This window comes from Salvelinus namaycush, chromosome 12 (assembly GCF_016432855.1).
Source record: "Salvelinus namaycush isolate Seneca chromosome 12, SaNama_1.0, whole genome shotgun sequence".
In the NCBI taxonomy this organism is placed as follows: Eukaryota; Metazoa; Chordata; class Actinopteri; order Salmoniformes; family Salmonidae; genus Salvelinus; species Salvelinus namaycush.
Genome location: NC_052318.1, coordinates 50,035,667 through 50,046,736, shown reverse-complemented (window position 1 = coordinate 50,046,736; position 11,070 = coordinate 50,035,667). Strand labels below are relative to the sequence as shown.

General features: G+C 40.6%; 2 protein-coding genes across 5 annotated transcripts in view; one reads left to right on the top strand and one right to left on the bottom strand.

Annotated features, from left to right (window-relative positions):
• The first annotated feature begins 605 nt into the window (after positions 1-605).
• Positions 606-1,274, top strand: LOC120057383 (histone H2AX). Its single transcript, XM_039005987.1, has one exon. It carries the CDS (start codon positions 678-680, stop codon positions 1,104-1,106), a length of 429 nt encoding a protein of 142 aa, XP_038861915.1. The 5' UTR covers positions 606-677; the 3' UTR covers positions 1,107-1,274.
• A 726-nt stretch (positions 1,275-2,000) lies between these two features.
• Positions 2,001-11,070, bottom strand: part of hmbsa (hydroxymethylbilane synthase a) — a 30,143-nt gene continuing 21,073 nt past the window's right edge. For all 4 annotated transcript variants that reach the window (XM_039005984.1, XM_039005983.1, XM_039005985.1 and 1 more), the window contains 12 exons: positions 8,750-8,822; positions 8,339-8,388; positions 8,120-8,175; positions 7,239-7,316; positions 6,854-6,931; positions 6,454-6,529; positions 5,174-5,287; positions 4,872-4,910; positions 3,769-3,888; positions 3,467-3,520; positions 3,141-3,227; positions 2,001-2,906 (listed from right to left, as the gene is read on the bottom strand). In XM_039005984.1, coding sequence (XP_038861912.1) covers positions 2,739-2,906; positions 3,141-3,227; positions 3,467-3,520; positions 3,769-3,888; positions 4,872-4,910; positions 5,174-5,287; positions 6,454-6,529; positions 6,854-6,931; positions 7,239-7,316; positions 8,120-8,175; positions 8,339-8,388; positions 8,750-8,822 — 993 coding nt within the window. In that variant the 3' untranslated portion in view covers positions 2,001-2,738. The remainder of the gene's footprint in view (positions 2,907-3,140; positions 3,228-3,466; positions 3,521-3,768; positions 3,889-4,871; positions 4,911-5,173; positions 5,288-6,453; positions 6,530-6,853; positions 6,932-7,238; positions 7,317-8,119; positions 8,176-8,338; positions 8,389-8,749; positions 8,823-11,070) is intronic.

Genomic DNA, 11,070 nt, shown 5'->3' with positions numbered 1-11,070 from the left:
AAGATTATCTCATAGAACAAAACATATAAAATGCCTAAACCTGTGCTAACCATAGACCGAACGGCGTTCATCCAAAAAACGCCATCCATTTTCCTCATAGGCTTTGTCCAACGAACCATTGCCTACAAAAAGACGCCATTAATATTTCTCTCTATCGTTGGTAGCAGTAGCTCTACCCCCGCTCCCCAACAATTCGTTGTTTACCAAAATATACTTTGCCATATTCATCTGTGATATACTTTGAAAGAACACCTTGCTACAAACACGCTGATTCATGTAACAAATAATTGTTTCGTCTTCATAGACTGCTGGCTTTCCTCCAAAAATTTAAATTGGGAGGGAGGGTATTTGATTGGCGTGACATTTCCCCCCCAAATTTGATCGAGAACAATGTGATCCAATGACAACAGCGATAAGAACAACAAACCAATCAAACACGGTCCTCAGACTACTCTGCTATGCACAGAAATTCCAGGCCAATGAGGGTTCATCTCTTTCAAGCAGTTACCTCTCAACGCCAATTAGATGCGCCTTCTCATTTCAATATCCAATCAGATTTGAAGGCGGGATTAAATTGTAGTGTTTATATTCCGCAGTAGTTCCTTTCGCATTCATTATTTCCTTGAACCACAACCTGTTTGTTTCTCTGCTATACCCGAATCTTGAGAATCTGCATCATGTCTGGACGAGGCAAAACCGGAGGAAAGGCCCGCGCTAAGGCAAAGTCCCGCAGCTCCCGCGCTGGTCTTCAGTTCCCCGTAGGTCGTGTCCACCGTCTGCTGAGGAAGGGCAACTACGCTCATAGAGTAGGTGCTGGTGCTCCCGTGTACATGGCTGCTGTCCTCGAGTACCTGACGGCTGAGATCCTGGAGTTGGCTGGCAATGCCGCTCGGGACAACAAGAAGTCCCGTATCATCCCCCGCCATCTGCAGCTGGCCGTTCGTAACGACGAGGAGTTGAACAAACTACTCGGTGGTGTAACCATCGCCCAGGGAGGTGTGTTGCCCAACATCCAGGCTGTTTTGCTACCAAAGAAGACAGGGGCGGCCGCTGCACCAAGCGGGAAGGCGGGAAAGAAGGCTTCCTCACAGTCCCAAGAATATTAGTTGGCGATTTAAATAAACCTCCACCGAACTCTTCAACCAAAAGGCCCTTTTAAGGGCCACCCACATATTCTGAAAATTGTTAAATTTCCATTCCTATTTTCCTTTGTTGAAAATGTGCTGTTTTTTCGCGCTAAAAATTCTTAGGTTGCAATAAATGTTCTTTTGATACATCTTGTCACGTTTTGTATGCATTCGAAGGCTAAACAAGTGAGTGAAATCAATGTTTGATTTAGAGCGCTAACCTTAAGTGTTTGCGACAGGGTTGAGCATGCTAACAATAGCCACTACGCTACTGTTGGGGGAACTTGGCTAACCAATATACAAACCGTAGTTCTCAAAGGACATGCCATGGCGATTACCTTTGCCTAGTTTGTCCAGACCACAAATTAACTAGGTGTACTGTGTCTCTACATCTCTTATTGGGAAATTCCGCTAGCCCTGGATGTGAAAGGTTCGCGTGGACTCCAAACAATCTGATGAAACAAAGGCGATGTGTAGTTTGTACCCAATGACGTGTTCAGGAGCCGCACTGGTTTGTAGTGCTGAGCAATTAAACGAATAACTGACCTACATCGGTTCAATTTGAATTCAATTTGGTTCTTTCTGTGCGCACAGTGCGCAGTTTCTCTATAGAGATAAATCAGATCAAACCCAAATAGCGATTTAGGGAGTTGTAGTTTTATGCAGAAAACGTAATTAACTACAATGACCATTATCCGCATACGCGTTCTGTTTCTCTTTTACACCTGCTACAGACATTCAAGAGGGATACAGGAGCTCTACCTGATAGTTGGTATTCAGTCAAAAGTATGCCCTTCAATAACTAAAATGGCAGCAGCTCACCAAATGAAATATCAAACATGTAATATACACAAATTACATTTGGGCAGTCACTACCATCATGGGACTTTTATTGTTTTAGTCTGTTACTGCATTCAACCCACAATGCATAGAGCATTTAATGTATAACATTTAAATCTAAACCAGTGATCATTTTTTAAATAATCGAAACGACCTCAAAAAGCACTATTCACTCAGTACAACTGGTCGGTATTTATAGAGCTGAAGCAGATATGAAGGCTTCATAGAAAGCACATAGTATACAAACATGGCACTATCGGTATGAGACATTTTCCAGTAAGAGTTGATAGTTATATATTCTCTTGCTGTCAATATATTCCAGGTTTGAACATCATTTTGTTCTGGTTTAGAAAAGTGATTAAAAAAAGGCCAGGGGCCTTGCCTGAGATGTGTCATACGGTTCAGTTGTAATACTGTGTGGAGTTGGTCAGTCATACTCACAGAAATCTTTGTTTGGCACATTCTTAACCCTCAGCATCTATACAAATGTTCACCTAGTATTTACCCATTCTCAAGAGTAGTAGCTCATACATAAATAGGATCATGTACATTTAGTTTATACAACTGAGGTGAATCTGTACATATTCAGAGTAAACATTATTCAAGACCCTGCCGACTTCTGCTGGTCTTGGATGCTGATGATGGCTTGCACAGTGTTTGGCAGCCAGTCCCAATCCGCTCCCTATTTGTTCCCCTTGGCCGAAAGGTTAGAGAGCCAAAGGAAGGGGTCGGGAGCAAATTGGGACCCGCTGTAGGAGTGGAGAGAGGGCCTTAGCGTGCGTCGTTGAGTTTCCGAGCAGTGGTCAGTATCTCCATGGCTCCTTTGCTGAGCAGGAGATTGGCCAGGTCCACCCCCAGCTTCTCAGCTGCTACCTGGGCACACTGAGGCACATTGTGGGCTGTTACCCCAACATGCTGGATGTCTGCCGCCGACTCTAACTGAGAAGAGGAAAATGGAGACAATCAATTGGCTAAAATATCACATTCTAGGAATAAAATGAAACTAGCCATAAATCCAAACTTTCACCACAATTTCGAAACTGAGCGTATCAGTTTAGATTCCAGGATAATCGTAAGTATGACGACCATACAAAATCAGAAAATATCACATACAGTAAATAAAACATTAGGAATATGGCATGACGGCCATATAAAACAGGTCCTGTCCCCAACCTTATTTCCTGGGTCTACACTGGTTTCCATGGCCTCCTTCAAGCTGTCAGCTCCATCCAGGCTGTACACAGCACCAGTCAGAGAGAGCTGGAACAGGAGAGAAGAGCATTAAACTCATGAGCACACCCAGTCTCATCAATTACAGAAAACTTCCATCTGTAGATAATTTCTACAGTCTACTGATGATTTGAAATAGGCCATTGGAAGTGACTGAATAAAATCAGTACAGGTCAGCAATCTGCTTAGAGGTAATTCTGCTCAGCTCTATGGTTGATGGTTTCTGCATCTATTCCCGATTCTGATTAGATGTCTAACTATTTCCTTACCACCGAGTCCTTCACTTCTGTGTTCACAGCAACTGGTACACTGCAACCTCCCTCCTGTGTACAAAAAGGACCAAGCAGCAAGGGTCAGAGTGATAATATAGGAGAAGGCTTTGTAATATTGATGCACACAAATTATGATCATGCACCAAATAAATTGATTGTGTGAGGCAAGAAAAAGACACATATTCAATTCTATAAGCTGCAGCTTTTGAACCGCAACTATTCAGCATCAGCAGGTGCAGCTGGTGTCTTGTTTATGTTTTTGGCAGGCGTGTGTATGGGGAAACGCATGGTTAACTTGCCAGGCGTCTGAGGAAGGCCCTCTCCGCGATGCAGCGCAGCACAGTCTCTGAGTGGTGCAGGGTAGACACCATCTCCAAGATGTCACAGTCTCGCGCCCGCACCTCCACGGCAAGGGCACCCTGGGGGATGCAGACTCTCTTAAAGTCTCAGTGCAGTCAAAAATTTGATTTCCCTGTGACACATTGGTGTCCTTTAATAGTGGTTTCTTTGCAGCAAATCGACCACGAAGGCCTGATTCATGCAGTGTCCTCCGAACAGCTGATGTTGAGATATGTCTGTTACTTGAACTCTGAAACATTGATTGCATTTATGGCTATCTTCTGTATACCACCCCTACCTTGTCACAACACAATTGTCTCAAACGCATTTAGAAGAAAATAAATTCCACAAATGTACCTTTAACAAGGCGCACCTGTTCATTTAAACGAATTAAAGCAGCATGAGTCCATGGCCCCATCCTACCTGGTGTCAGCAGTACAGGCTGGTGGCGGTGGTGTAATGGTGTGGGGAATGTTTTCTTGGCACATGCCCCAAAGAATTCAGGCTGTTCTTCTGGAGGCAAAGAGGGGTCCGACCCAGTACTAGATGGGTGTACCTAATAAACTGTCAACTGAGTGTATATTTCTACATTGAGGTTGGAATAATTCAGTGAAATTGTGAAAACGATAATGCCCTTTTAGTAAATTAGTTAATAAACCAACAAGAAAGAGATCCAAAGTTCTCTGCCAATAATAGCTAGTTTTCAATTTCCCCCTCCCCAATCAGACCACTCCCAGACAGTCCTAACAGAATTCTTGCTTGAGATATGTCTCTGCTATTTTTGTTTATTTTTGAATATTTTGATTGAAAACAATCACAGTAATGTGCTTTATTGTTACCTAGACATTTTTTAATATTGAGATAAAAACAGCTGTATTGGACCTTTAAATATCATCAAAGGATTCATATGCCTTCGGTCTTCCAAGATTAAATATTTTACAGTGAATCTACGCCAACATGTAGAATGGAAGGCACGGTGTGGCACTCATGGTGTAACGGTTATAACGGCTGACACCCCAGGTGCTTCCTGTAAACATCAACAATAGCTAAAAACTGTACCCACCTGGCCAACAGCATACATACAGTCCTCAGGGCCAAGAACCTGTAGAGACAAACCCAACAAACATTTAAATTCTACAGCAGCTTCTATAGCTACCAAGAGACATACAACACAACAACATTATCAAATCAATTTTCCTAGCATATTTATCAACTTAGGGAAAGAGGGATACCTAGTCAATTTATAGGTATGCACTGTGAAATTGTATTGTTTGGTGAAACGTTTTGTGTCTTGTGTTATGCCATGACATTTTCCTTGAGGGCCAGGCACACCGGAGATGTTTGGGAAGGCTGGTTGCACTGTACCTGGCTGACTCGTGCCTCCCACCCCATCCTCTTCAGCCCTGCTGCCGCCAGGATGATGGCAGCATAGTCCTCCTTCTCATCCAGCTTCTTCAGACGAGTGTTGAGGTTACCTCGCTATAGTGCTCAGGTTAAGGAACAATTACTAGGGGAGACTGGCAAAATTCAAGGTGTTACAATTGCCCCCAAACAGAAGCTAGCTAGAGTGATGAAACACACACTACATGCCCATTTAGTTTTTTTCCTGCTTGAAAAGTTACAGCCAAATATCTCACATTATATGGGCAATTTTTTAAATATTTTTTTAGGGGTGAAAGTAGTTTCGTGTATTTAAAAAAAATTGGCTGTATTTTTCTTATATTGCGCTGAGCATTAATGTCCAATAAATCCAACTATCATAATTTGTTCACCATATGTTGGCTAAACATTGACAAGAATGACATGTGGTCACTATTCAAGATGGCACGCCAGATATGGCAGCTCTGCTTCTAGCGCCTAAGCAACTTTGCAGTATTTAGTTTTTTTGTGTGTTATTTCTTACATAAAAATGTTCACAAGCGTTTCACTACACCGCAATAACATCTGCGAAATATGTGTATGTGACCAATAAAACTTGATTTAATTTGCTGTCTCTTGCTAGGCACGAGGTTGTGACATGGCTGCTGGGTTTGGGGGCATTCGTAACACAGTGTTAAAATGACCCTGAGCCAAGCAGCCAAATGATGAAAACAGGTGAATTTAACTTTAAGATTGTATGAATTATACATATAATAACTGTAAATAGCTTTGGGGTCCTGTAAAGTGCCAAATAAGTTGTAAACGGACATAATCTCGGTACCATCGACTATTCAGGTGTTTTGAGAGGAACCAAATGGCCATGTAATTATTGGTTACGTACATAGAAATAGTCATATTTCTTGCAAAATCATACGTCTCTGATATGATTATTCATAAACATTACTTTTTTCATTTAATACATTCATTTGGTTGATTTTGTAGGTGTTACATTTGACCCCAGCTACTGTTACAATTGCCCCTGCATGACTTTTCGGAATAAAAACAATATTGTGATCCGACAGGTATGAATGATTAGGTGACAGATATATAAGAAACTTGAATGACTGGCCTAGTTCAAGTCTTCTGTGAGCAATAGAGTAGGACAAAAACGGTTATAATTGCCTCCAGTCTCCCCTACAATAGCTACATGCATGAATACTGACAGCAATAAGACACACAAATGGACAGACAGTAAATCATTGCAGTTCTGCATTAGAAAACGATACAATGTCTTTAAACTCCAGATGAGGAAACCTCTTCTTCAGCTGAGCAGCCCGACGCAGAGAGCTAGTACCAATCACACTGTGAGAACAGACACAGACGTGGAGTTTGGTCTGAAAATCATCCATTGAAGTTTTCTCAAAAGGATCAAATATAGATATACACATTGACCATTGCATTGTAACAGTCAGTAATTCAAAAGGACATGGTCGCAAATTATTATTTTCTTTACTAAGTTTTGCTTTTTTTGCAATTACTCCAACTGAATATCATAGGATATGCCATGTCCTAGTCTTAAAGGTTGACGAAGACATTATAGGCTGTGTGATGTGTCAAGTTTACCCCAGAACACAGAGAATTGGTCTCTTTCATTCACTATTCTCCCTGGCATAGTGGCACACCTACCTGCCATCTGGCAAAGTGTCCAGGGTCAGTCCACTGTTCTTTGGATGTAGCACCACTGCATCATGTGGGCTTTCACGCCTTTTGAGAAACATTGGAAAGGAAGAGAAAACATACACACAGAGAATCTTAGTATTCAAAAGGGAAACTTATTTTTGCAAAAAAGACATAGGCCCAGTCTCAATGAATGTGAAAACTACAACTAATTTCCATCGATCAGTTCAAAATGGATTTGTGTGAATGGACATTTATTGGAAGACAGCATCTTCCGGTTGTTGTTGTTGGTACTATCCATCCCACAACACTGTCACTGCTTAGTCCAACTATAAGAAGAGTGTGGATGACAATGGACAGTGCTGATGATGTAGTAAGTAGGGTTTGTACTCACTGAAGCACTGCTCCTATAGTGAAGCCATTGGGCAGAGTTGTCGGGAGGTCTTTAAGAGAGTGCACTACTAGGTCTACCCTGTTAGAAAGAGAAATGCTGGTTACAGAATAGTTGTACACTCCAAGTTTTTTGCATTAACTCCACAGCCTTGTCATTTCAAAACACCAAAATAAACCCCCGTTTCACAATATAGATATTACTATAATAAAGAACTGCTCTTTATTTTCCAACCTCTAACGCACTCATCTACAAGTTACGGACAAAAGAAAGGAAACACCAACATAGTGTCTTAATAGGATGTTGGGCCACCACCAGCCGCCAGAACAGCTTCAATGCACCTTGGCATAGGTTCTACAAGTGTCTTGAACTCTATTGGAGGGATGCAACACAATTCTTCAACGTGAAATTACATAATTTGGTGTTTTGTTGATGGTGGTAGAAAACGCTGTCTCAGGCGCCGCTCCAGAATCTTCCATAAGTGTTCAAGTTGGTTGAGATCTGGTGGTCTAGCCATGGTAGTCAAAATAATGGGCAACTGAGCATTTTTATACATGACTCTAAGCATGATGGGATGGGGGCTTTGTCATCCTTTGGGGGCATAGCCATGGTAGCCAAAATAACAGCCTGCCCACCATTTTTATACATGACCTTAAGCATGATGCAATGTTAATTGCTTAATTAACTCAGGAACCACACATGTATGGAAGCACCTGCTTTCAATATTCTTTGTATTCCTCGTTTCCTTTATTTTGGGCAGTTACCTGTACGTGTTCTTACGCAATGAAATTTGATAAAGTTCAGAGCTATTTATCAGACTTGCTACTTGTCACCAGGAGAGTGTCACTCAAATCAATACTTTCATTAACATTGTCCATACTTACTCATTCCTCTCCAGAGCATTCTCGAGCTCCTTTGTGAAAAGACTTTTCTCACCTATCTGAAACAACCAAGACACATTTTGAGACGCTAAATACAGGCATATCAGCCACGTTGCCATACCACCAGCACTGATAAAGTTAATAAAAATAGCATCCTACAATGGCTTGACAATGATCTCAAACCTACAAATACATTTCAAGCATTATTTTTTCTGAACTAACCTTTGATAACGCAGTGTCCAAGATTTTGTCACCAATTGTGGACATGGCAACTGGAATGAATGAAAAAGTAGTGTTTTACAATCATGACTATGAATGACAGTGGTAGTGAGGTCATCAGTTCCATTTCAGCAGATTCTCTTTAACAGACAGTCAGAGCAACAAAGCCGAAAGACAGTAAACTGTGTGTCAGTACAGTTGTATGCTTTACACCATCTTCTCCCAAACACAATCTACTATTTGTTCAGAAACTGAAAGGCTGACAAACAGAGGAAAGAAATAGAGAGAGCGAGAGAGAGTCAGGGAGGGAAAGAGAGAGCGAGAGGAAAAGTGAGAGAAAGAGAGAGTGGGAGGGAGAGAGAGTGTGTATGGCTGTATGAGTGTTCTTGTATTACACATCTCTACTTTTGTCACCTATTTCCAGATGGACATCTGGATAAAGTGTCTTCAGTTTCTCTGCCACATAATCAGTCTGGATGCGAGCCAACTGAAATATAAAAAAGACATTCTTTTATATTATTACATACATTATGTAGATATGTAAGGAATGATGTGCCAGGTGAAACTGATTGATCGTCATTGCTCAGAGCAAATGTGGGCACTTAACTTTCCTTGATAAAGGCTACGACATGGACATTAAAGTGAAGAATATTTTTTTTTTGTGAAATTACAACATTGAACAGTGAACCATTGTATTTTTGTATAAAAGATCTAATAATGAGAGAAAGAATAGCGGGTTTTGCATTTGGTCAAGTTAGTGTGGGAGAGGTTGAGGAACTATTGTTATCCATCAATAATGATAAGCCACCATTTATTGGTATAGACAACCTAGATGGGACACTATTGAGAATGGTAGCAGACTGTATTGCCACCCCTATTTGTCATGTCTTTAACCAAAGCCTAAAAGGAAGTGTGTCCCCACAGGCGTGGAAGGAAGCTAAAGTAATTCCACTACATAAAATTGTAAAGCACCATTTGCTGTCTCTAACAGCCATCCAATTAGTTTGCTGTCTATTCTTAATAAATGCTATTTTTCTAAATAACAAGTTAACTACTGACCATTCAGTGACCACTCGTGTCCTGTGGATGGGGGCTATGTCATCCTATGAGGGCATAGCCATGGTAGCGAAAATAATGGCCCGCCCAACATTTTTATACATGACCTTAAGCGTGATGCGATGTTAATTGCTTAATAAACTCAGGAACCACGCCTGTGTGGAAGCACCTGCATTCAATATACTTTGTATCCCTCATTTACTCAAACGTTTGCATTATTTAGGCAGCTACCTGTAACTCTCCAACCATGTGATGGCAGGTGATGTTGATTCAATAACAAATGCGGATCAATACCATTAAAGGCTGCACTGAAATCTAACAAAACAGCTCCAACTAGCATCTTATTATACATTTCCTTTAGCCAATCATCAGTCATCTGAATCAGTACAGTACACACCGGAGTAGGCAGAAAATATTTTTGGTATCTCAGATTGTTCTGGCAATTTTCACATATAAACTCAATTGAGAGGAAGGATGCTTGACAAACATATAATTTTTTAATCATGATGAAAGTGGCCATTTCAGGTCCTTTTTTAGACCTGTAACATGGTAAGATGTTATGATATGTGAATCGTACATGAGACAGACAATATCTTGGTGTCATTATCCTCCTTATAGTGTGCTCTAACATATGGAGTATATCTAGATTCTGAAATAAAAATGTTCACATTCATTGAACATAAAAAATATTAATATGAATATCTCAAAAAGTAAACTTTTTTTATTTAGCCTTTTAGACATTATTTGGAACAATATACTCTTTAAACATGTCACATTTCCAGAGTAGGCTCTCTGCTAATTCTGAAGTGATGATACATTTTATGAGCAACACCAACACAGTAAATGGGTCAGTGGCGCTGTGCATAACGAGTGTGACCATTGAGCAAGTTGAGGAAGCTGGACTCCTAGGAGTAACATTGGATGGTCAGTTATCATGGTCGAGTAAGTCATATTGACTAAGTTGCATTAAAGAAGGGGTGAGGTATGTCTGTTACAAAAAGTTTGTGTTTTTGACTAAACTCGACTGTACAAGTAGTTCAGGCGCTGGTCTTGTCCGATCTTGATTACTGTCCAGTATTATGGTCAGCTGCAGCAAAGAATGACCTAGTAAAGCTGCAGCTGGCTCATAACAGAGCAGCACAACTTGCCCTTAACTGCACACACAGAACTAACATCAACAACATACATGATAGTCTTTCCTGGTTGAAGAAAGATTGACTATTTCTCTTCTAGTCTTTTTAAAAACATTTGTGTATTGAAAATTCCAAAAGCACTTGTATAATCTATTTGCATACACTTCAGATATACATATCCCACTAGACACGCCACTATGGGTTTCTTCACGGTACCCAAACAACAAAAAAACTGATTTAATGCGTCAATCAGTTATGTAGAGCAATGTCATCATGGAATGTTCTGCCACCAGAGGTTACTCAGGCAAAAAGCAAGTTTAGTAAAAAATTGCACACCTCTCCTCTTTCTAAAGATCTAATTTAACTGTACTGTATATACAGTTGAAGTCAGAAGTTTACATACACTTAGGTTAGTCATTAAAACTCGTTTTTCAACCACTCCACAAATTTCTTGTTAACAAACTATAGTTTTGGCAAGTCGATTAGGACATCTACTTTGTGCATGACAAGTAATTTTTCCAACAATTGTTTACAGACAGATTATTT